Source organism: Coptis chinensis, chromosome 1 (genome assembly GCF_015680905.1).
Source record: "Coptis chinensis isolate HL-2020 chromosome 1, ASM1568090v1, whole genome shotgun sequence".
Classification (NCBI taxonomy): Eukaryota; Viridiplantae; Streptophyta; class Magnoliopsida; order Ranunculales; family Ranunculaceae; genus Coptis; species Coptis chinensis.
The window spans coordinates 81,655,542-81,682,480 of NC_141456.1; the positions used below are offsets into that span (position 1 = coordinate 81,655,542).

Below are 26,939 nucleotides of genomic sequence, written 5' to 3' on the forward strand. Positions count from 1 at the left end.
TTCATCTTTCCCATAGCAGTAGGCAATTCTGTAAATGCTCCACATCCGTGAAGTTTTAAACTGACTAGATTCAACCTGCTTGTGATCCAACTAGGAAATTGGAGGCCGGCCAGGATAACCCATTATTTCCAATTCTTCCAAATTTTCGTGAGGATGAAGGTTTTTGAGAACACCTTTCATCTTTCCCACATCCACTTGTTATAAATCTCCAAACTTTAGAGTTAGTCTTGGTTCTTCCTCCTCAGTTCTGCTTCAACTTCCTCATTCATTTCTGCCACTCGTTCCAATCCTTCAATCTCCAAATTCCCTTGAAGAAAAGTGAGAAGTTTAAGTTCTCCTAGATTGCATCCCATGCTTGAACCACCCACAATGAACTTACTTAATGTTCGAAGGAAGCACAAATTCCCAATCCCTTGTGGCAAGTAACCTAGAGCATAAGTTCCTTTGATTTATTTAACTTTCCAATACCGTTAGAGCATTTTTAAGAGCGATACCAAAAAAACACCATATTTTTTAACCAAACCAAATACCAAACCAAACTTACCAACCAACTTCATGAGCGATATCAAAAAGTTGACATCAAATGCTGCAGTTTTGGATAAACTGCGCCATATAGTCCACGCTGCTTTCGCAAAACTACGCCATAGACGCCCACCACAGAAGCCCAAGCCCACGCGGTTTTCCAGAAACCGCGCACCGCGTGCTATCATCTTTTAACCCAGTGTAAACACCGCACGGTTTTCGCAAGACCGCGTTATTGAAGCCCACACTCTAACCCAAGCCCATGCGGTGTTCGAAACACCACGCATTTGATACAGCACTAAAGCAAACACCAAATTTTGGGTGATTTGGTGTTTGTTTTATTATTTTTTTGGTATTTTTATCAAAATGTGTCTCTCCTGAAAATAAAAAAACACTAAATTATTGAAAATTTAGTATTTGATGCTAGGATAGTGTCTCTCCTAAAGATGCTCTTAGGTAGTTTATGGATCATTTTGCACCAAGTGAGCACCAAAGTTTACAAATTATACAAACTGCATACACTCTCGGGCAACTCTGACAAATTGGTACCCCATAAATAAAGGTATCTTAGATGCAATAATCTTCCGAGTTCATTTGGTAGTTCGTTGATAAGCACCAAAACTGTAATATAAAATTCCGTAGAGACATAGTATTTTTGTTGATTATATGTGTAATAATAATGAATTAATTGTATTTTTGTGTTTTTACATATTTTCGCAATGAACGTAAAAATGAGGATAAAGCCAATATTTAAGTACTGAATAATGTGTCTACATAAAGTATTCCAATTTAGCCAATGTGAAACCCCATAAAACCTGACCAAATCACGAGACTTATACATGACATTTCCAGGTCAGAACACGATAACGTGCCAAAAAGCATCAAACCTTCGACAAACATAAAACCTGGACTCCAATTTTAGAACAGAACCGTTGGTTACTTTAAACCCGTACATATCCTCCCGACAGAAATGAAAAAAACACGGAATATCGTTGGTGGGCATGGCACCATTAGAGACCCAGGAGGCGAGAAGAATTCTCACTTGAAAAGGCTAAACTACAACTCTCTTTCTGCAGCTATCATTAGTTGAGCCAGCTGTAACTGGTACGCTAAATGTACTAAAGGCGTGTTCTGAAGCAAAAGTGAAGAGTAGTGCTTGTATCGTGTGTGGCTACAGTTGCGATGATTCCTAACTGGCCAACTGATCAAGTAATGGATGAGGCATGTTGGTCAGACAAGGAATACTGCACTGTCTTTCCAAAATTGAAGCAGAAAGTGAGGCTGTCAAATATCCAAACACAACTGGTCTTGACGTTGCAACAGTTTGCCCCTACCTTGTACTCTGTCCTATGCTGCGATCCACTGCAAATGCTAGTAGTTTTGTACTTATCAATATGTTGAAAGAGGGACTTGATTCAATGGAAAACAAAATATGGAAAGTCGTAGATGTCAGGGATGTTGCTAATGCGCTGCTGCTAACATGTGAGAAGCCTGAAGCTAAAGGAAGATTCCTTTGTCTGGCCTACATTACGAGGGCTAGGGATATGGTTGAGAAGTATATATCCTAATTTCGACTACCCAAAGAGTTTTATCGAGGTGGGAGCATATGAAAAGATGAGTTCAAAGAAATTGGAAAACTTGGGATGGAGATACAGGCCCTGGAAGAAACTCTTGTTGATTCTGTGAAATGCAACCAAGAACTGGGGCCTCTTGAAGGACTGATTGAATTGCCATCTCTGTCAAGAATATTATGTACAACAATAGGAGATGTGATGCTGAGTTTTGAATCTATATTTCTTCGATCATAAGTTCGTTATGTAGCTAGAAGCCTAGAACAATAGTTACTATCATACCAACTTTTATACAAAATAAATTCTTGGAGCCAAATTGATTTACGTCATGAACACTCTGTAAATGTTCTTAAACCATACAACTTCACCCAATGGCGTTGGACGCACAAACAGGCAAATAAGTAGCCCGGTTCATAGATATAAAAGCCTTTGAAAAAAAAATCACAGAAAGATAGGAACACCCAGCAAGTGCCACTGCTTTCGTTCATCAGGAGTTACTTCTTGCATACTGTTGGAGGCTTCAAAGTTTCTATAAATAATGAGATGAGTACTAGGATGTTATGATTGTTACCAAAAGAACCATCTCTTGGTGGCTGAAACTTTTTGGGGCTCCTCCTTTTTCCTTTTCTCAATTCCTTCGTTCAAAGATTGTAATCGAATCCTGCACCAAACTCACAATGGACAAATTTAGCAGAGAATAATAACTCAGCACTCCAGCCTACAAATGACTTGGAGGAAGAGCAAGGATTACTTGGTGTCTTGAAGACGTCCATGCAAACTCCATCTTTGGCGAAATCCTTCCATGCCTTCCATTCCACTTGCGAGAATGAAGCGCCTACATGAGTGTAAGACAAGAAAATACGAGTTTCGGAATAGCCATCAAGTATGGACCAATAACTCCAGATATGAATAAATTTAAGGCTTATGATGCTATTTTTTGCTTCTACTCAAATAACAGCCTTTTTATTTTGTTTTACGACATAAAAAGAATTTGACTTGCCTCAACCCCCACAATCAATTCACCTCAACCTCACCACAGAGGTAATCCATAAAGTGGACAACTTATTCAGCATGCTTACCAAAGAAAAGATTGCATGTCACTAACACTACTTTGCAATTCCAAAGACATTTTTGACACAAGAAGTCTCAACTGACTCTGTAAGTGTTGAGGGAGCTACTAATATTCTAGATTTTTCAACTTCTTCTCCTAATTGTGTTCTTTGTTGATGGCAGCGGTCTAGGACTCTTCAACACAAATCACTGTAACCATTCTCCATGAGATCGTAATGACTAGTATCTTAGTCTATAGGTAGTACCAATACCATTCTCCATGATTCCTACAAACTCCGTACACATCAAGGTGGTTAATATCACCCATTAATACATCCAACAGGGAATCAGTAACACAGTGTATGTAACTTGACCAGTTCAATACAACCTTCAATATATTAATACCCACCGGTTCCATTTACCGAGACAGAGAGGCAAGTTATATCAACCATGATAGCATAGCTAGGATAACTGTAACCATTTAGTTGATGGACTTCAGGACTTACGTTCGGGGCCCTATACTTTTGTAATTCCAAAAGAACATAAAGATCAGGTTACTAGTACTCAAATCTTGGTTAGCGTATCTTCAAGATGGAATCATACACTTGCTACCAGCCTACCAAAGCATTGCAGATGCATCAAACTACTCTCATGTTATGATTTAAAATAACAATGTCACCGTAAAGTCAACCAAAAAGAATACAATAACCTATATCATATATACTTAATCAACCTAAGGTATACTTTAGCGAAAAAATAACAATAAAATAATAAAAGAAAAGAAAACCAAAGGTATCTACCTCTCCAATGAGGTGACTGCCGATTGAAGTTGAGTAGCTCTATCCTTTGCTTCCTCTAAAGGCATTGATGATCCCAATTTACGTTCACTATCATTGAGTCGCTCCCTGAGTTCCTTATCCTGCAATTTAGATTTAAAATTATGAAACAAAGCGTTGATGTACTACAGAAGCATATTTGGGCTGATACATGAGTCAATTAAATTACTGCCAGAATTCCAGAAACAACTTGAAGTTTATAATGTTGTGTTTTCGCTTCAATTAGTGGCCTGAAGCTCCTAATAGAGGAGAAGTGATTTGGGAGACAAGACAGGGGTTAAGGCAGTGGCGGAGCCAGGAATTTTCTCGAGGGGGGCTAAGCGCCAGTGACGACAAGTCAACAAATTAATAGAAAAACAACCATTACCAAATACATAATCAACATATTAGTATATGTTTTTGTTTACATTAGTAGGACTTCTTCTAGTTTTAAGTAATGTTATTTTGAGTAGATAAGTAGAATGGTCAATTGGAGATTCTCATGATCTTGCTCACAGGGAGTTCAAGGAGTTAGATTTGGATAGTCTCCTAGAGATCCTGGCCCTAATGCCTATTTTAATTTAAGTAAAAGATGTGATTTACCGAAAAAATAAATAATAACACATTAGAAAATAACACATTAATAGAAAAAGATTACCCGATTAACAAAAATAAGTATAGAAATAATCTACCTAGGTGGGCCTCATTATTAACTACTATTTGTTTTTCCTCACAAAGTGTGGTCTGTGGGCTAAAAGAACATATACAGTACTACTAATTTTTTCTTTTAGCACAAGTTGGGGTGGGGGGGCGGGGGCGGGCTCGCCCTACCTGGCCAGTACATGGCTCCGCCACTGGGTTAAGGCAAGACTATGGCAAAAAAATTCAATAATAATAACTAAAGTGATACGTAAACACAATTGTAGATGAAAAAACAATCTCACCCGACTTTCAGCACACTGTCGGTACATAACAATCTCGTCCTGACAGAATGGTTCGATGTCATTAACTTGCAAACCTAGAAACACAGTTTACAGTCACAACTATAGTCGCATACAAGATTATAAGGAAATCCAATTCTCACTTTGTTAGAAAGTAACTAAGGCTGCGTTTGGTTCACAGAAAATGGGAGAAAAGAAAATGTTTTCCTGGATTCTAAATTCTATTAGGTGTTTGGTAGACCACGGAAAATGATAAACAGAGAAAACATTTTCCATTCAGGGCCACTATTGAGGAAAACAACATCCTTTTTAAAACTAGAGAAGTTGCTTTCCATTTGTCTGTCGGCCGAGATTTGCTGAAGTTATTCCATCGTCGTCGCTCGAGAGGAACTAGAAAATCACCCGTGTATAGAGTTATCAGGTTTTAGGTGGGGTTTGATCCAGTGGATCAGTTTTTAAAATTGTGAACCAAACAACTAGAAAACACATTCCTCAAAAATGGATTCTGGCAAATTAGTGTCTGGATTTTCTCTTTCTTTGAGAATCAAAATTCGTTGAACCATACACAGCCTAAAAGTTTTTAGCAGTTAAGCTTTGAGTTTGGCACATCTTTAAGGAATCTGGACCAACCAGTGGATTCTGAAAGATTAGGTAACAAGTACAGTAATCAATAGTCAAAACCATAGGGAAACACTTCAGTGTCATTTCGAGACTGGTATATGCTAAGATGCTCCAGAAACTCCCTTACAGGCATACAAACAAAGAAGAAAGCATTTTATATTCGAACGATAAATGTAAGCATCACTTACAAAAAAACAAATTCCTCAAAATCCCATCGCATAGTTCAACATTTTCCAGCACATGTGAAGCGATTTCCGGGGGTATTAGAGGTGAAGGTGGGCCCAGCATTAGGTCATCACCGACCAGGATTGTTTCCTCCATATTCGGCTGTGAATCAACTGAATCCAACAAAAAATAAAACCCATAAGTAAAGTTGCCAATAGATATACAAAAAAAGATAAGGAAAAAATCACAAGCACAACCCATTAGTATTAGATATGAATAAGGTATTATATTCATGACCCTTACTTTTCTAACACCACACATCTTAGTATACCAGTATTATGATTTTCTACTACTTTCCATCAAGAGAATTAATACTTTTTCTTTTATGAACGGCCAGCAAACGGAAATATCATCATCTCTTTATGCATCTTTGTCCGTGTCTCGCTTTTAAAGGATAAACCTACACGATGAAAGGAGGGTTTTCTGGAGATGATCTCCTCAGTAGGGGAATCATCCCCGAAAAAGAACATTAGCTCCATTGAAAATATCTAACTTGATAAAAAAATGCTTGCAGATAAGTTGTGGACAATTAAACTTTCGTTGCAACCTTTGACCAAGTTAACCATTTTGAAATGAGCTAATTTCGGGTGGGGATCATCTCCACAAAAAAAAAATCAACCCTCCGTTTGTTGTGTAGGTTTATCTCTAAAAGTGATATGTAGAAAAAGATGCAAGGAGATATCCATACATCCATCCCCTTCTATCAATTTAAAGTGTTGCGTATACCAATATAATTATCAAGGAAACGATAGGAACATTGAATATTTATACCACTTCAGGAAATGACAAAAGCAGTCATCATCAAGTAAAACTATATACAAACAATGGATGAAAGCACAAGTGACTCAGAATCATATATACATGTAGCCATGTAGGTGAGTCAGATCATATACAACATGAGCAACAAGTTACAAGAATTCAGTAGCATAAGGAAAAAGAGAAAATACCATCCATGATTGCTAGACAATCCTCTGCTTATTATAAAAGAAACTTAGCAAGACCTTCACCACTTCCCAAAAAGAGTGTCACACCTGAAAACATTGTAAATTATTAATTAATAAGAACACTCACATTTCCAAATATTTAGTTCAAAATAAAAGAAGATAATGTCTCATTACTAGTATTGCATTTCTTGAAATGAGTAGTAATAGTGTATAAGAAAGATAACAGTCATACTACTTACTTACACTTTAATCGTGCTCCAAACTTGATGAGTTGAACAAATGTACGACGATAGATATCAGGAATGGTGTTTATGTTTAGTGGGAATGAAGAACAGTGATTGTGTGAATGGGTTAAATGAGTTGCAATGGTTGGGCTCACTTTGGGCTTACAAAATAATATTACCTTTTATAGTTTGTTACTTTGTTTACATTAAACAATGGCTAATAAAATTTTGTCCTCAGTGGCTGTTGATATAAGAAAGGAAATGGTGAAGGAATCATTGATTGAACAAGGTTCTCCATCACATCTGAATTCAGAATGATAGTGTATCGGATAAGATTGATGACTTTGTGCAAGAGATGGAATTCAGAAGCGAAGAATTGTCTATTGGACAGACTTTGCTGATGTGTGCACTTTTAGACTAGCTTTATTAGTGCACTTCACATGGTCGTAAAACACTTGTGCTCAGAGAGTATTACCAGACGTGAGAACTGCCCTTTCTACCATGTCCATTCCACATACTAATTGTTCAGAGCCTCACTTCCTCTGTATTCTTCGATTAATCCGCAAAGAAGCAGCGATGGAGGATCTAAAATGTCGGGTGGAGCAGCTGGTGAAGGTGCTCTTTCCTACTCAATTTTGTGATATATGTTTCGTCACGGTTACTTTTCTCTAATGATATATGTTTGTAATTCATGAACTTGCTTCCTTTTTCTCCCATACCCACAGATCCATATTTTAGTCTAGAATTGATAAATTAGAGAGAGAGATTGACTGGAGAGAATATTTACTTGATTGAATTATATGAAGATTACAAGATGTTTATATAGAGATCAATACAAGAATCTAAAATAGGAAGTAAAACGTAAAACAGTTCTAAAACAGTCGGTGGGTTTCTAATCAACACGTTAAGGTGATGTGGGCTCGTGTCAAGCGAGGTGCGAGGTGCTGTGTTACTGTCCATAGAGGCTGGTGGAGTGCTTTTTGTCGAGGCGAAAGCGCGCTCTCCTCTATGACTGCGAGGAACGACTTCTAATACTCCCCCTCAAGTTGGAGAGTGAATATCAAGAACTCCCAACTAGCGAATTAATCTCAGAAAGGTGTCCTTGCCGAGAGGTTTAGTGAAGGCGTCAGCCACCTGATCTGAGGATGGAAAGAACGTAGGAGATAGTAACTTGGTCTGTATCTTGTCGCGTAAGAAATGACAGTCCAATTCAATGTGCTTCGTTTGTTCATGAAAAACTGGATTTTGAGAGAGATGAAGGGCTGCTTGATTATCACAGAACATGTTCATCGGAGAAGAATGAGAGATGTCTAAGTCAGAGAGAAGATACTTCAACCATTGAAGTTCATATGCCAGAGTAGCCATGGAACGATATTCGGCTTCAGCAGAAGAACGTGATACAGTGCTCTGTTTCTTTGTTTTCCAGGATATAGGGCTAGAACCAAGAAAAGTGCAATAACCACTAGTAGACCGACGAGTGACCGGGCAGCCAGCCCAATCAGAGTCACAGAAACCAGAGATGTGTAAAGAACTATTAGCGGATAAGAGAATCCCTTTGTTGATCGAACCTTTAAGATAGCGGAGTATCGATGAGCAAAGATCTAGATGTGGAGTCCGTGGGGGACCGCATGAAACGGCCGAGATAATTAGCGAGAATAAGTGATATCCGGACGTGTAAGCTGTGAGATATAAGAGACGCTTCAATCAGCGGCGATAGGCGGTAGGATCTGAAGTAATGTGCCATTATCGGTATGGAGGTTGATGTTTTGTTCCATAGGGAACTCGAAATACGACCACCGGTGGTACCATTAATCGATAGAATGTCTAAAAGACATTTCATACTGCGTGTAAGAAATAATCCTTCTTTGGAACGAGAACAACCTCGATACCCAAGAAATATTTTAGGCGCCCCAAGTCCTTGATATAGAACTTTGCTTCTAAAAAATTTCTTCAAGTTCGAATGAGAGATGGATTGTTCACTGTGATTAGAATGTCATCCACATATACAAGGACAAATGTAGAATCGGAACCACAAATATTAGTGAATAGAGAATAGTCGGACTTAGACCGAAAGTGAAGCCCGGCGATGATAAAGAGTGGTAGATAGTTTGGCAAACCATTGCGGCGAAGCCTGCTTGAGTCCATATAAGGATTTATTGAGGTGACATATCCCATTTCTCCCCCGTTTGGCTTAATCCGGGAGGTAATGTCATATAAACGGTTTCATCCAAATCGCCTTGGAGAAAGGCATTGTGGACATCCGGTGATGAAGAGTCCAATGTCCGATAGCAAAAGAATGGGAGAAGTAATCGAGCGGTGACTAGTTTTTGCAACGTGTGCAAAAAAGTGTCATGATAGTCTTGGCCTTCAATCGATTGTAACCCTTGGCAACAAGACGAGCTTTGTAACGTTCAATAGAACCATCCGAATGATATTTAATCTTGAAAACCCATTTACAACCAATAGGCTTATGATGAAAAGATGACGGAACTAGAGTCCATGTGTTATTTTGTTCCAAAGTCGTAATTTCGACAGCGACCATAGCGACTCTCCATTCGGAATTTTGGCGACTTGAGAAAAGGATGTAGGAATAACCGAAGATGACACTTTAGACAAAAAAAGCTTTATGACAAGGAGAAAAGTTAGTGTCGAAACATAAAAAGCCATAGGGTATGGAGTGGAAGACCGTGTTACCTTAGAATCCGATTGGAGGAGATTGGCGAACGAGGGGTTGTAGGTGCCTTGGTGAGAGTAGACGTTGATAATCTTGGAGGAGGAGTGGTGGTGGTTGTCGATTCTAGTAGATCGAGTTAGGCGGGAGGATTGAGATGGGATGGTGAGGATCTTCCAAAGGGGGTGTGAATTTGGAGGAGGTGGGAGTTTGGCTGGAGAGGTCGTGCTCCATCCATTGAAATTACATGAGATGATTGAATGTCGAAGGTTTCATTATGCAGGATAGGTAAGGGGAGAAACAGGGAAGATGTGATGGGGGAGATAAATGTTGATAGGGAATCTGAGTCTCATGGAAAATCACGTCCGTGAAGTATAAATTTTCTTGGAAGATAAATCATAAATGCGATAGCCTTTTTGAGCGTAAGGATAACCAATGAAGATGCCAGGTTTTCCGCGGTGATCAAACTTATTTTTAATGGAAGTGTTGTGAGCAAAACATAAACAACCAAAAACACGAAGATGGGCAAGAGTGGGAGGTGATGTAAATAGAAGCTCATGAGGTGATTTGTCTTTTAACAAGGTGCTAGGAATTTTGTTAATGAGATAGCCTGCGGTGAGAATGCATTCACCCCAGAAGGATAGTGGGAGGTGGGCTTGAAAACGTAATGCTCGTGCAACATTGAGTAAGTGACGATGTTTTCTTTCAACAACATCGTTTTGTTGGGGAGTAGCAACACAACTACGTTGGTGAATTACCCCATGTTTTGAAAAGAATTGTTGCATGTTGTGGGATATAAATTCAGAGCCATTATCGGAACGAAGGACTTGGATTTCATGAAAATGGTCATCAATGTTGCTATGGCTAGATATGAGTGAATGTATTGTAGAATGAAATTGAGTATGAACCATGGCAAAAAAAGATTGTAAATGCATGGCAGTTTCAGATTTGACAGTCATAAGATAAATCCATGTAGCACGACTAAAATCATCGACAATAGTTAAGAAAAACGAAAGCATTAGAATATGATGGTAAATGAAAAGGACCCCAAATGTCACAATGAATCATTTGAAAAGGTCTAATGGTTTTTATTGAACTATGAGAAAAGGATAAATGAGTTTGCTTAGCTTGCGGACATACAGTGCAAGTAGCATTATTTGAACTAGAAATGAAAGGAAAACCGCTTAGCTAAAATCTGCAAAGGCGTGGAAGATAGATGTCCGAGGCGATAATGCCATAAATTATTTGTGGAGGAGTTGTGGGATGAGCAAACCGGAAGCTAGTTGGAGATGGTAGAGTCCCCATTAAGCCGTCCCAATCCAATCTTCTTCTTCGTTAAGCGGTCACGAAAAGGCAAGAATCATTAGTGAGCGTGTGAGATAGGGTGAGACTTGACTAGTTCACTAATGGAAAGCAAATTAAAATGAAAGGTGGGAACAAGCGAGCGTTGTCAAAGGCAAAAGGGGAGAGAATAACACTACCAACATGAGTAATTAAATGGTCCGTTCCATTAGGAAGTTTAAGAGTAGAATGTGTTAAACAAGTATGATAATGAGAAAATAGATGTAATGAAGAACGGACATGATTGGTAGCACCGAGTCAATGATCCATATGGATTTAGAAAAAACGGAGAGAGATATACACCGCGGTGTGCTTGTGAAGAGGTACTACGAATCAAGCAACCGAGAAGTTCGGGTTTGTATTGTTCTATGGAAAAACATGAGAATTGGAGTCCAGAAGCAACCGAATTAGCCCGAAAGTAGGCTTGGGTGGATAACCGTGCGGTTTGTAGCATGTACCAATATGATGTCCAACTTCGGTTACAATGATTGCAGAATGGGACGGCGTGCTCTCCTGGGGCCTCAGATATCCGAGGGTGGGCGCTTCGAGGCTGTGGCGAACCACCAGTTTCTTTGTGGAGGTTTAGACAAACCTGATTTCGAAGAAGAAGCCCAGTTGGTCTTCTGAAAATGAGTACTCAGGGCAGCAGCGTCTGGAGTAGATGGAAGAGATAGGGCATGGAGCTCTTGTTGCTTCTCCTCTTGTCGGATTAAAGAATAAATCTTAGACATACGAGGAAAAGAATCCATCAAGAGAATTTGACTGCGGATGGGTTGAAAACGGGCATCTAGGCCTTGCATGAATTTCATAGAACGACCGTCTTCAACCTCTTTGGCAAAAATAGATGCATGACCACAAGTACAAGCAGGCATAGTAGATAAAGAACTTAATTCATCCCAGAAAGATTTAAGTAAAGTGAAATAAACAGATACGGACGATTGTCTTGCTTGAGAAGAAAAGTGAGAATCCTTGGTTGAAAAACCTTGGGTGCAATAGTTTGTGAAAAACGATCACCTAGATCTTTCCAAATTTCGGATGCAGAGTCGGCATAGAGGATGCTACCACGGATATCTGGAGTAACAGAATTGAGAATCCAGGAAGCAACAAGGTCATCACATTGCGACCACTTGATTTTTTCTTTGGGAGTCTTTGGGAGAATGAGAACCATCGACAAAACCAAACTTATTCTTTGCTCGAAGGGCTCAGAGAGATAGACCGTAACCAAGTTGGATAATTGTCCCCCGATAACTTGAGAGGAGATAATGAGGATAGCCGTGGGACTATATGAATGGTGAACATAGAAAGGATCATCGGAAGTCGTAATAGAGTCATTATTTGGAGTAGAATCCATTGAGAATTGAAAAAGAGGCGAAACCGATAGAGTTTAGGATTAGGGTTTGGATCAATATTAGGTCGATACCATGATAAATTAGAGAGAGATTTGGAGAGAATATTTACTTGATTGAATTATATGAAGATTACAAGATGTTTATATAGAGATCAATACAAGAATCTAAAATAGGAAGTAAAACGTAAAAGCAGTTCTAAAACAATTCGGTGGGTTTCTAATCAACACGCTGAGAGCGCGCTTCGTGTGTCGTGTCAAGCAGGTCTTATTTGTATATGTTATCCATGCGAATTGGTCGCTTTTTATGAGCAGGCTCTCCTCTATGACTGCGAGGAACGACTTCTAATAAGAATATGATTTTTGAAGATATGAAACTGAGAAATATGTGCATTGGAGGAGCGTTAACAAATATACAAAATGTGTATCATATGCGGACATATTCGAGATCTGTATCATTTGCTTGTGATGAATAAGTTCTAGTTAATTTAGTGTTAGAGAAAAATATTGTAAAGTGATATATAGTGGATCCAGATGGTTTACTCGTGCTCAACTTTTTTTTTTTTGCTAAGTGAGCTGAGAATTGTATTAAGTATAGGAAAAAAGGGAGGGAAATTACAGAAAGTGGAAGTGTAAAAGAAAAAAAGAAAACCAGAATCACAATGTGATACTGTCATAGGTAATAGTACTTGAGGAAGTGAATTGCAACCATACTAGGTAGGCCTCCAATACAACACTTCTTCAAGCACCTCACCCATTCAGTCGAATCTAAAATAAGTACTTGTACAGGCCTCCCATTTATATAACCATGGAGGCTTGCCATGATACAGAAAACGGGACTCGAAGACATAGTTGTTGCTTTTTGCCGCTTGATCTGCGAGAAGAAGTTTCCCTCCAAGTTGATGTGATCATGAGCTGGTGCATTGTAGATTTACATTTGTTCCATCTATCCTTAATCTGCCATGGAAGTTTGCCTAACCCAAATGCCGAAACCGCTGCCACTGAATCTGATTCGACCCACACATTCTTCCAATCTCTTTGAATAGCTATCTCCACTCTTTACGATGGCTAAACACTAAGCCATATAGTTCGTGTTGACACCTATTTTTCTCCACATAACGAGCAGAAAATCTCCCGAAGCAACCCGGAAAGTAGAACCAATCCCAGCCGGACCAGGATTTCCGATTGCCGATCCATCACAATTAATCTTAACTGTGTGTTCTGTAGGTGAAGTCCACCAACATTTCCTAATACGGGGGGCTTTTGGTAGGAGTACCAAGAGATTCCATGAAGTCATGATCCTCCGATCAGCCATTCTATGGAAGGAGTGCCCAGTTATCAACATAGCAGCGGCCCTAACCATTCTTCTTATTCTCGCAGTGCATAGGTTGAAGTTAACTGCCTTTTCGTCATGATATATCAAATTACGGTGGTGCCATAGTGTTACCATGGTAGAAGTGACAACGACATCCCAAAGCTGTTTAATCATAGGGCTTCTAGACTTAGAAGCACTAATCACTTCTGTCTGTGAAGGAAGAGCAATGTAATCTAAACTCAAATTTAGAGGCCACCCACTTCCAAACTGTTTGAGCATGCTCACAGTGCCACAAAAGATGACTCAGACTTTCTTCATGAGTGTAACAGACATAACATCTTGATGCTAAGTGGACACCTTTCCTCTGAACGTTGACATCCATCGCCGCAGCATTTGTTATCAATTTCCAAGCCGTGGCTGTCGTCTTTACTGGCACATGGGAGTTCCAAACATGAGAATGCCAGCTATTCTTTTCTCTTTTGACTCTAATCTCTTCAAAGGCAGACTTCACCTTGAACTCACGCAAGGGAGGCAACATTGAATCCTGCAAGTTCAATCACTTCTTGTATAATATCCGGTATAACCCAGTTCCCATTTACAATAAGGTCTTCAACTTTGGCTCTGCATCCTCTCAACTCCATAGGAGAGATATTTAAAGCTTGCTTAAGGGACACACTATTGATCCACCCTTCTCTCCATATGCCCACTTTCTGACCATTGCCAATGACCTACTGGCATTTGGGCAGCAGCTCCTTCATTGCCCACTTAATACCATACCATATAGAAGACTTTACATAATAGCTAATCATCTCACCATCCCTAGTGAAATATTTGCTTCTCATATACTTTGCGAAATCGTCTTATGCCGTAAGGATATGCCATGCATTTTTCATAAGCAAAGACAGGTTAATTTCCTTCAGTCTTCGGATCCCCAGCCCTCCTTCTTCATTTGGTTTACATACTCTTGCCCAAGAAATAGTGTTTGCCCTGCTAGTTGAGGGGTTTCCAGTCCATAGAAAATTCTTTAACATAGTCTCAACTTGCTTGATGATACTTGGTGGCCATTTGTATATGCTCATGTTATAAACTGGGATACTAGTGAGAACTGATTTAATCAAGGTTGCTCTATCATGAAAAGACAGAAGTTTACCTCTCCACGAAGTAATTCTATTTTTTATTTTATCCACCAGGGTGCCAAACACCATCGATTTCACTTTGCCTTGCACTAAAGGAACGCCAAGGTACTTCTCTGGAAGAGCACCTTCTTGTATATCCAGTTCATCGGAGATCTCGTTTCTTTTAGTAGCATTCAACCCACCAAAGAAAAGCTTGCTCTTTTGTTTATTAATGACTTGGCCAGCTGCATGTTAATACACTTCAAGAAGTTCTGACACACATTCAATATTTTTTGATATCCCCATTCATGAAGAGGAATATATCATCAACGAAGAGTAAATGAGAGGGGCTATGAACCCCTTTGGCAGTACAAAGTGGCTTAATCAACTTCATGTCCTTTAAGTGGTTAATGCCTCTACTTAAAGTATCTTCAGCAATGGCAAAGAGTAGAGGAGATAGGGGGTCTCCTTGCCTGAGACCCCTTCCCACTCCCATAAAGCCACAGGGACCTCCGTTCACAAGCACTGAAATCTTTGCGGACTTGAGCAACACCCGCACCCAGGATATCCACCTATCATCGAACCCAAATCTAGCAAGCACATCATGAAAAAATTCCCAACTGAGCGTATCATATGCCTGAGAAATGTCCACTTTCATACCCATAGATCCTCCTTGTTTGTTTTTGTGCATTCATTTATCATCTCTGACGCCATTCCAATACTTGCTTGAACGGACCTTCCTTGAATGAAACCTGCTTGCTCCTTTGAGACTAATTTGCACACAATTTCCTTTAGCCTCAATTGCATAATCTTAGACATAATTTTCACCAGAAAATTGCTCATGCAAATAGACCTAAACTGGGAAGCCTTATTTGCATTTCTATCCTTCGACACCAAGGCAATAAAACAATTATTCACTCCCATTGGCATATACGCTTCATTAAAGAAAGAGATGACTGCTTTGCAAAGGTCCGCTTTTATGATTTCCCAACAGCTGTGATAGAAGCACCCTTGGAATCCATCGGGCCCAGGGGAACTGTCTCCTTTCATAGCATGCACCACCAAATTGATTTCCGCTTCATCTGGAATTTTACACAGCCTGTTATTGTCTTCACTTGTAACTAGTGCAGGAATGAGGCTCAACAACCAATCACTTCTTTGAGTAGAACCAGCTGTAAATCTCTCCTCAAAGAACTTGACAAAATGGTTCTGGATATCACTTTGGTTGGTAATCAACTCACCAGTTTCAGTTTTGACCTCCACAATCATCTGCTTGGTTTGTCTGATCTGGCACATTTTATGGAAGTAGGCAGTATTCTGACTGTCTTCTTTAATATCTTTGGACCTGCTCTTTTGTTTCAATAAAGCTGCTCTATTTGATTCTGCATTGTTAAACATCTTTCTTTAGTTTCCAACTCTTCAAGAAGCTCACAATCTTCTGGATTTGCATCGGCTGCCAACTGACACACTTCAAACTTAGATTGTAACTTTTTCACCTGATTATTTATATTACCAAATACTTGATGATTCCACACCTTGATGTCTACTTTTAGTCTTTTCAACTTCTGGGAAAACCTCAAAATAGGAGTACCAATAATATGCCCCTCCCAGCTAGCTTTCACCATATCATTGAAGGAATGATGACTGATCCACATCTTATTGAATCTAAACGGAGTGTTTTGGGGTTTAGGAATGGAGTAACTCATTCCCAAGAGAGGGGAATGATCAGAACTATATCTACCCCCGACCTTGTATGTCCAACCTCGGTACTTATCCTCCCATGCTTGATTGAAAAAGGCTCGATCCAACTTACAGAGAACTCTGAATCTCCCATTTCGATTATTACACCAAGAAAATTTAACCCCTTTATAGCTGCTTTCTTGCAGGTGGCAACTATTAGTGGCGGAAAAAAACTCATCAGAAGCAGCTCTAAGAGGAATTCTGCCACCCTTCTTTTCATCGATCCTGAGTACAACATTGAAATCGCCAATAGTTAACCATGGTCGGTCAGTATATAGGTTAGACATCTCAGTCCATAACTCTCTTCTGTTCACCCTGAGGCAGTCAGCATGTACAAAAGTTAGCATGTTCTCGTCCACCCACACTGAAATCTGCTGAAGAGAGATGGATGCTACACTAACATTGATGCCTCTTTTCCAGAGAACCCACAAATTACCCTTTTTGTTAGGTAAATCATTATGTATGAAAGAGCAGTCAATGTTTTCAAGTCTCAGACGCGCAACACCATTACTACAAGGCCTTATGAGGGGCTCAGCTATGCAAACTAAATCTGGACCAAAGGACTTAACATAGTCCCTAAGTCGACTAATAGCCTTTTCTTTCTTAACACCTCTCATATTCCAATATATAATCCTCATTGAGAAGAATTGGGGGGAGAAGTTACCTTTTGTTGAACACTAACAGTAGGTGTGGAACCAATTGCTTGAGAAAGGGCTTTGTCAGTACCAGTACCATCACACTGTCCTTTCCCATTTAACCTCTTAGTTCTTCTTTTTTTCACAATCGTGAATCCAACACTAATTTCAGTTTCAGCTTCAGGGCCTTGAGCACTCGAATTCTGAACACCACCAGAGCTGCTAACATCTACTACAACATTTTCTTGTTCTGGGACAGCCACGACTTGAGTAGTCTCTGCATTCCCATGTAACACAACTTCAAGCCTACCTTCGGGACGAATCTCACATGCATCTTGTGCAATTTCTAGAGATGTAGCCGCCACCAATTCCTTATAGGGCAACTCATTGGTTAAGCTTGTAATCTCAGCATTGGGTTCTATCACCAAGTCCTTACTGTGCAAATCAATTGCCTACAAATCTTTTGCTTGAACAGATGCTATATCTTCTGCAACTACCATGTTATTGCCACAATCAGCTGCACTTACAATAACAATTTCCTCTGTATCTCGCTCTTTCCCACCTTGATTCTCAAGTGGAATTGCCTCCGAGTTCGTGTCGTCCAATATTTCCATTGCTTGCTCTATGCCCACTTCTACATTAAGTGCAACTTCATTATCTTTGCTGCCTGAAGAGCTTGCTCCATTTGCATTTTTCCTTCTCCATCTCTTCTTCTGTTGCTTACTCATGCCTGTCAAGTCAACATCCACCACCGCATTGGGGATTGAAGTTTCCTTGTCGATATTTTGTACCACTGTTGACTTTTCTTTGTGAAGAGCATTATCCTTCTCTAGAGCACTCTTCAAAAACTTGCATCGAGCAACTGAATGCCCAACTCCCTTGCAATGGTTGCAGAATTCCGGAGTCTTGCCTAATTTCACAGGTTGCCAGAATCCAACTCCATGTTTCTTAGATTCTACCCAAATTTTATCAGGGACTGGCTTTGATAGGTCCAAATCAACATAGACACTGGCATAGTAGCCCATTTCGCGTTTTGCAGTGGTCTCATCCACATGAATTGGCCTACGAAGTGCACGTCCAAGAGCCAGCAAATTCCTCACCTCCCAACATTCCAGACTAAGACCGGGAAAACGAACCCAAACCCCAGCATGTGACTGTGTTTCCTTCTCGGTGGAGAAATTTGGAGTCCATTTCACTAAACGCAGAATTTGGCTATCAAAAATCCATGACCCCTGATCCCAAGTCTTTTGAAAGTCCTCAACTTTATCAAACCGGAAGATAACATGGGCTCTTCCAAGTGGTGTTACTTGAACAAAGCCAGATGGCTTCCAATGAACTCGAACCAGAACCCTTATGCGATCCAAATCGAGTTTGTTCATATCCAGTCTACCAACAAGGGACTGAGAACAATACTCTATCCCTTTGTCGACTTCATCTTCAATAAGCGAGATAGTAGGGAACTCACCTTGCCTTCCGGGAGTTGGCAACGAGGAAGTATCCACATTTCTTCCATATTTCGGTTTGAGCACCGCTGCATAAGATCTTGAGGGTCTTGCCTGAGTTACTACCTCTGTCTCTTGCACTATGTTTGTTGTCTGTTCTTGGTTTTGAGTTGCCTCAAAGTTCAGGAAACCCCATGGACAGAAGGAAGCGACTTTCTCCATAATAGCGTACTAAAATGTCAAGGATCTCCGGCGGAGAAGCCTCATGGCCTCAGTCAACGGCTGTAGAAGCAGTCAACCCATTTAAAATGGAAAGTTTTCCCTCCAAATAAGGGAGGAACGAGCCTTATCCACTGAAAGAACTAAAAACGGAAAAGAAAAAGGCTAAAGACTGAAGTACCCTCAAACACTTAAGGAATTACCAAAAATGCAGAGCGTGTGTTTCCTCATATGTACACTTGAGAAGAATACTGAAAGCAATTTTAAAGGCTGGAAAGGCATAACATAGTTGATATCAATATTTGTGGAGAAAGGAACTCAAAAGCCCTTAGAGATGAAGGAAAGGCTGGAAAGGCATAGATTGAGGTACTGAACGAATTAGAGAAGACTTATGTCATTAGAAGACAGAGACTAGATTGGACCGAATATACTTTCTCTCGTGGCATTTAGTCTATATTGTCTAGTTACCATCTCTTACATTTCTTGATATTGGATTTAGGCGTATGCTATTGATGTTAAATGTTTTTTTTCTTTCACATTATTTTTTTCTCATATATAAATGTAAAATATCCACATTAGCTTTATAAATTTAATGGTTTGAATTGCGCAATTCCTAGTAGCATATAAGGAAGTCATGGTATATTAATGTGTGGCCAGACAAGAAGACTAGGATTGAAGTCTGATTTTGCCATTATAAGATCCTTCTCTAAGTAAATACCCAATGGACGTCTTTTCTGGTCAGTGGAGACAGGTTGCAAGGAATGTTCAAGCAGATTTTTTAGCACAAATGCAACCTTTAGATAGATGACAAGTTTTCATCTTTTCCTCATCTCAAAATCAAATCCTCTTTTTAGTAACTTAAAGTCTTATCAGGTTTCATATTATCTAAATCCATCATAGAAATTTTGGGCAGAAAACAGATTTATCTAATCTTAGGAAACAAGTTCATGAATATGTTCCCCCACCTGATTAGTCCTGCATGTGATGGATGATGTGTTAAAAAGTAGTTACTGAATTAAGAATACAGATGATTTCCAGAAAACGTGTTTGAATCCACAAAGAAGTTAACACATGGGATGTTTGATCTGCGAAAGACTTAGAGCAAGTCCAATGGGGTGCTATATGGGCTGCCCTAAAGGCAAATATAGCACACCCCAACCACAAAAATGTCATTTTAATGGGGCTGCTAAAAGGGTCTTAAATTTGAGACAAAAACCCAATTAAAGTTAAGACCTTCGCTAGCAGCTGCTATAATAAGTTTGGGAGACGGACGGCATAGTTTCTGCCGTCCGTGTGTTAAATTTTGACGGATGGCAGAAACTGTGTCGTCCGTCCAAAAAAATTTCAAAAAATAATGGACGGACGGCAGAAACTATGACGTCCGTATCATTTAGCACTTCAAAACAGAAAACGTGATTGGATTGTCTTTTTGATTTTAGAGAGCCAAATTTGGGTAGGCTAGCTAAAAGGCCTATGTAGAAGTTATGTGGCACTTTTAGCAGCCCAATTTAATAGCTCTCCATTGGACTTCTCTTATGATAGATTGATAGCTAACCTACAATTTTCAGTTTAACTTATTTAAGCGTAGTGAGAGATTGATTGCTCTGTCAACACGGATGAACACTGAGATGTGAACTATGATCCTGTTAGTTTCATTCTTAAATTTGCTTTCCTCTTCTTTAACGTCTTTTCTTATCACCAACCTCCTAACAGACCAGTGATAAAATTCAATGGATAATATCTTTTTTATGTTCTGTGACAGTTGTCATCTGTTGATCAACTCTGTGAAGCTCAGTGTGTCAGATCTTTAACCAGGATAGTTAAGGACCTTGATGCAAAGATTGGGCCACTAGATAAGTATTCCCAGATGCAACTTCACATCCCTTAAAGCTGAGTCCAATGGTTTTAGACTCTTTATCCTTATTTCTCAATTTAACCGTGTTTTACAAATATAGATAAGGAAAATGGGTCCAATGGTTTTACAGGTGTAGAATAAAAACCTCAACAAACCACTCCACTTCATCTTCATCTGGCTCAGAATGCAAATAAAGAAAAAAATTAATAAAGTAAGTCATACCACTCCACTTGAATTGGTGCGGAATAGAAAAGTAAGCCATACCACTTCACTCGAACTGGCACGGAATAGAAAATAAGTCATACCACTCCACTTGAACTGGCGTGGAATGTGCTCTGTATCTCAATAATACTCCCTATATATAGAGAGTAAATTACAGATAGAGAGTGAAAACCGACCATATTCTCTCTGGATTATGACATTTTGTGGTACCAAACTACAACTGCCAAGTACCAACTATTGTTAAGACATTGGGTGAAGACTGAAGACCATATGTTTTCTTTCTATAAGGTTTACTAATGAATATAATGTTTTGAAGTTTACAGCTTGTATGGCTGGTGGACCATTAGAACTAGCAGATGCCAGTGCTATAAAGTATAAACATGGCAATTTAGTTGAACGAACACATGTTGATGATAGAAAATGATGTTTTCATTTGTTTGTGTGATGCCAGTGAAATGGAAAGGTTAGCTAGAATGTAACACTCACCAGTAAAACCCAAGTCAACGGCATGCTGATGGTCCATGTAGGACCTTTGGGACAGGAGATTACGATTGGTTTGCTCATAGCATGGCATCACAAAGATGATTAGTGCAGAAGAGGATTCGTCACTATGCGAACATGCAGAATCCCTCTTTAGTCTCCTGAACACCAGAACTCCACCAATAATCCCACTGATGCAGTGGACATCGACTTTAGAGTGTATGAAGTGCGCCTACTGAATACTGTCACTAGATAAGCATGGCAAATAATTTGGGGGTGGTGGTGGTGGTGGGGTTGGTGGTGGTTGGTGGTGTTAACGCTCCTCAAAACCCCCAAAGATTATTTCTGCTCCAGCGATCAGTGCGAAGAATGTCAGGAAATATATTTGCACCCCTTTATTTGTTTTGTATATAAAATGTAACTACTGCACCCCAAATTTGATTTCTTGGCTCCTTCCCAAAATTTGAAGCTTGTCTTAACTCTTAAGATTGTTAAGAATTGTTGTCTGGGATTAGGGGTTGATTCTTGGGAATTACTCAGCTTCAAATACTCAGTTTCCCACTCGTTTTATAGAAAAGATATGAACTGAAATCTTATTTGTTAATTGGTTTTAGTTGGAACTTTTCCATTTATCCCACATTACCGCCCAAGCTTTTCCACTCCGTACAACTATTTAGTAGTGACAAATTTCCATGGCATCAGGAGATCTAAAAAAGATCCAAAATTATTTTTTCTTTTCCAAACATTTTCTTCTCTTCCTCCAGAAAAAAAATAAAAATTCGTTGTGGGTTGTGGTATTGCGGCGAATGCATTTTGATATTTGACAGAGTATGATCATCAAAATCTTTCGTTGTCATACAATGAACTCAAGAACTAATTTCAAAAACCGTTATCTATTTCCGAAGTCAATGGTGTACATTTAGTTGTGACTTGTCACCTACCATGTTCTACTGGATAATAGATATCACATCAACATGCAACAGATAACTTGTTTATAAGTTTGAACAATTTTGCTAGCATCACAACAACTGTGATCTATCACCTATTTCACCTATGCATTTGTCTCATTAACAGATTTACTAGGATGCTAATTCCTTCCATAAATGAATATCAAAATATGAATTATCTACCTATTATTTTCTGCTTTTTATCCTATATAAAAATGACACAACCTTTTGCCCTTTTTGGCAATTCCAAACAACTTATCTCATTCGGTCATTCCAACATCTTGCAACTATGATCAATCCTTGGTTTGCATCATAAAGCCAAAAGTTGTCATGCACGCACTCTGTCTCATCATAGCTCTTTCCATTCCCCACAACCACAACTTTAAAAAACCATTTTTCTGCTGCACAAGCATTAACTGATCTTTATACCAAACGTCATACTTCTTGTTTTGTATAATTGTATCTAGGGAATGTTAGCTTGATGAATGATGTTATGAGAATGGAGGAATGTCTCATCTCAGATTCTTTGAGTCCTAGAATTGTGTCCACTGCGATCAATGGTAACCAGGACAGCCCGAGTTTTGAATTAACAGCTGCATTGAGGTTGCAGAAAGTTTACCGTGGTTACCGTACTCGGCGTAGGTTGGCAGACACTGCAGTTGTTGCCGAAGAGCTTTGGTTAGTGACTCACCATACTTTAGTTCTCTTGTATATTGCTTTTGTTCTGCAACACTGTTAAATTGTAGTTTCTGTTCTTTGGCCTGGTTTTATAAGGTGACAAGTGATTGATTATGTTCGACTTAATCAAAGTACAATATCCTTCTTTGATTTTTCGAAACCAGAATCTGCAGTTTCTCGTTGGAATCGAATTAGTTTGAATGCTTCAAAGGTAATGCTGTTATATGTCTCTTTGCTTTACTTTTTTAGTTTCAATTTATTTTGCTTTTGGCCAAATTGTTTTAACCGTTTCACATTTAACATATTTTCAATCTTTTTTGGTTGATTTCATTGTCATGGTGGGTTTGTCTTGTCCTTTACTTGTTCCTAAAGCAGAAAATGTTTTGTCAACTTTTGAACAGGTTGGGAAGGGTTTATCTAAAGACGCTAAAGCTCTCAAATTAGCTTTTCAACACTGGATTGAAGCCGTAAGTTCATTTGTCAGGGTGTTTTCAAAGATTAAATTGATCTTATCAATTACAACCTTTGAATGAAAGTGATCTGCCTATTTTACTTCCTTTAGGATGTTAAGTTTTTGTTAAAATTAGGATTAAGACATTCTAATTGCACAAAAAAATCTTACTGATCGAGAAGTGTTCTAAATATCGTCTTTCCTGATGTAGATTGATCCACGACATCGGTATGGGCATAGCTGCACTTCTACTATGACGAGTGGCGTCAAGTAGACTCCAGACAACCCTTTTTCTACTGGTGAGTAAACCTAATATAATGGAAGAAATGGATTTACAGCTTCAACAATCCATTCCAATTTTTTAACAAAAAATGGAAAGAATTTGAATTTTGTATGATGCAGGTTGGATATTGGAGATGGTAGGGAGGCCAACCTTAGGGTGTGTCCTAGATCAAAGCTTAGGCAGCAATGCATCAAATATCTTGGACCAGTAAGTATTAATGTCTTAATTAGTAACATGTTTTATCCACCAAAATGAATGCTATACAGATCATAGTTGTGGATATGTGCTCCTTTATATATATATATATAGAGAGAGAGAGATAAAGAGAGAGATGTTTACATTATGGTTTATTGATTTCAGCAAGAGAGAGAACATTATGAATACATAGTTGTTGAGGGTAAAATAGCACGCAAGCAAACTGGAGAACTTCTTGATACATTTAAAGGAGAGGAAGAAGGGGTGAAATGGATTTATGTTATGAGCACCTCTAAGAAACTATACATGGGTGAGGTAAGATTGTGAATGCGAAACTGAACCAATTTCAACAAATTTTACCATGTCTTTCTAAGTCCATTTCTGTGCCACCATTTAGAAAATAAAGGGGTTATTTCATCATTCAAGCTTCCTAGCTGGAGGGGCTACTTTAGCTGCTGGTAGACTTGTTTGTGAAGATGGAGTGCTTAAGGTACATACATTTGTTACTTATAACCGCACACATTTCTATTTCTTAGTTTTCCACTTCCCTTTCGGATAAAGAGCTCGAGTACTATAAAGCCTTTCAAGCCAAGGTGAATTTATTGGTAATTTATCTTGTTATGCCAACAGTTCCTAAAACTGTTTTACATGTGACTAGAAGTTGTAAGTATGTGGTTGGTTATCTGCAATGTGAACAATCGTAGGATAAAACATAAAAAGCAAATTGAAGACCATATACAATAGGAACAACAGAAATGATAGGGATTCACAAATGCAAAAATTTGGTAGCACTTTTGCATTTATCTATCTCTATTCTGTGGTCTGGTCCATTGCCAAGACATAAAGCAAAAAACAGACTCTCTCTTAACTTGTGAGAGGTACATGGAGGGTGTAACTCATACACAAAGATTTAGGCTAAGTCCAATGGTGCGCCAAAACACCAAATATCACGTAAGTTGTGATCCAATGGTGCGTTAAAACGCTAACTCGCCAATGCTATCAGTATAAGTTTCACTATGTATACCGCCAATTTTAACGATATAGCATATGCTCTGCACGCCAAAGGCAAAAGGATGGTTGCGCATCAATCTGCCTGCTTGTATAAACACTTTCTTGGTTTATATTTTATTTGTTTAACCGAGAGAAATAATCTATTGAAAACACTAGGAAAAATCTTGTTGGCTGAAGAAAGATGGAACACTAATTATTTCCCGAATATTTCTCTGGGTAATCTAACCTTCCTTCCCCACCCTTTAATTACAGTCTATCTCTCAGCATACAGTGGACATTACCGCCCAACTAGCAAGAACCTTGGCAGTTTTCTAGCCGTCCTCAAGGAATATGGAGTTAACCTTGAGAGAGTTCATGTATGTAATTCATTTGAATATCTTCCTTTCTGACTACATAAACGTAGGTTTTTCTGAAGAATATATCGTGACTTTTGAGGTACGGCCATCTTAATTTTTACATGTAGTTTTGAGGCTCTAAGAACACCTTTATGATCTAACTTGCACTTTGACGAAATGATAATGTTTTGTCTTTGAATTTTGTTGTTTGCAGATACACACTTTTGAAAGATAACTATGAAGATAGTATATCCATCCAAGAAGAGAACGGAAATAGAGTCCTTACAGGTAAAGAATCTTCCAAACTTGACATGCCCAATGAAATATTGAAAGGAAAACTCCTGCAAACAACTGAAGTTGTCCAAACTGAAAGCAATAATACTTATCAGAGAACCTTATCTTTTCGGAGTCTAAAAGCAAAGATTCCCGAACATGAGATACTGCAGAGGATAAATACTAAGAAATTAGCAAGTTCAAATCAGTTGGGGCATCAATTGTCATTGAAATGGTCAAGAGGGGCTGGCCCAAGAATCGGATGCGTCGCAAACTACCCTATGGAATTACGGATGCAAGCACTAGAATTTGTGAACCTCTCACCAAGAACTCCCCCAACACCAACATCTTTCCGTGTGCTTGCTGGTTTTCCACCCACATCTAGTCCTACATCTGACCTTGTAATGGTGGTGTGAATATGGTTGTGATCACTGTGCATTCGTTACAATTCACGGATTCTTTTGTTGTAAAGTTCTCTACTTTTTTTTTTTTTGAATCACAACCTTAAAATAGGTTGAATAATATCATAACCATCAGCTGTGCATTAAACATCATGAATAGTTGTATAAAGAGACGTAGTTCTTTGTATCCATAGCAGTCACTTCTGTAAGATGATTTATTCTCAATGATGTATTGAAAACATGGAAGGTACATATCCTCTGTCAAAATATCTACTGAACTAATCACCGCCTGGCAATGTGTAGGTTCATCTATATAGAATGGTTTACGACACTGTCTTCTTGTTCAGAATTTTTGGTAAGCTGCTAAGGCGCACAATCTTCATTTACTTTGTAACTTGTCTCAATTAACTATCTTATTCCACTTCTTTGCCTCTGCATATGCATCCAATACCACGATACATCCGGAAGCATTATTTAAACCAGTCATCAAGTTCTTGTTAACAATTCAAGGGAAGTCTTCATGCTTCTTGTAGCATGTTAAGCAACAACCTTGATGGAATTGCTCGTGCTTCTTGCAGCCTGTTAAGCAACAACCCTGATGGAATTGTTGCAGCCTGTTAAGCAACAACCTTGATGGAATTGCTCGTGCTTCTTGCAGCCTGTTAAGCAACAACCTTGATGGAATTGCTCGTGCTTCTTGCACCCTGCTAAGAAACAACCTTGATGGAAATATCCGTGCTTCTTTCAAACTGTTGAGAAACAACGTTAAACTACTACATTTAGTTGGATGATACGCTCACAAGAATTCGTTTGTCCGTCTACCAACCAGAGAGATTATCTTACATACATATACACAACCTTAGGCTTTATCTTAAAATGGACATTTCATGGGGCAGCTTATATATATAAGCTGTGCAAGCTGCTCAAGACACTATATAACATGTCCGTTAATGAACAGTCCGTTTAAAGAAAGCCTGAACCCTTTGTGGTCTATGATCACATGGTTTTGGGATTTAAGTGCACATCATTTTGGGATATAAGTGTTTCCAAAGTTTGTCATTAAACCCATGAG

The 26,939-nt window shown here is 39.0% G+C and overlaps 1 protein-coding gene and 2 pseudogenes across 6 annotated transcripts; 2 read left to right on the forward strand and 1 right to left on the reverse strand.

Moving 5' to 3' along the window:
• Positions 1 to 1,400: 1,400 nt before the first annotated feature.
• On the forward strand, positions 1,401 to 2,409 carry LOC147525435 (cinnamoyl-CoA reductase 1-like; annotated as a pseudogene).
• Positions 2,364 to 22,710, reverse strand: LOC147525436 (uncharacterized). 5 transcript variants are annotated; one of them, XM_086607208.1, is made up of 7 exons: positions 21,300 to 22,710; positions 6,693 to 6,776; positions 5,709 to 5,858; positions 4,903 to 4,976; positions 3,944 to 4,062; positions 2,845 to 2,928; positions 2,364 to 2,754 (listed from the first exon to the last, which is right to left on the reverse strand). In XM_086607208.1, the coding sequence occupies exons 2-7, from the start codon at positions 6,697 to 6,699 to the stop codon at positions 2,661 to 2,663; spliced, it is 528 nt and encodes a 175-aa protein (XP_086463334.1). In that variant the 5' UTR covers positions 6,700 to 6,776; positions 21,300 to 22,710; the 3' UTR covers positions 2,364 to 2,660. The 5 variants fall into 5 exon arrangements, with proteins under 5 accessions (XP_086463334.1, XP_086463350.1, XP_086463328.1 ...); XM_086607224.1 differs by lacking the exon at positions 21,300 to 22,710 and adding an exon at positions 7,389 to 7,525; XM_086607202.1 differs by lacking the exon at positions 21,300 to 22,710 and adding an exon at positions 6,933 to 7,069.
• LOC147525437 (IQ domain-containing protein IQM3-like) lies at positions 7,389 to 26,119 on the forward strand (annotated as a pseudogene). Its single transcript, XR_015221673.1, has 10 exons — positions 7,389 to 7,528; positions 22,708 to 22,918; positions 23,015 to 23,129; positions 23,320 to 23,385; positions 23,581 to 23,668; positions 23,772 to 23,859; positions 24,013 to 24,162; positions 24,245 to 24,337; positions 25,111 to 25,214; positions 25,408 to 26,119. The product of XR_015221673.1 is annotated as an IQ domain-containing protein IQM3-like (transcript).
• Positions 26,120 to 26,939: the final 820 nt, after the last annotated feature.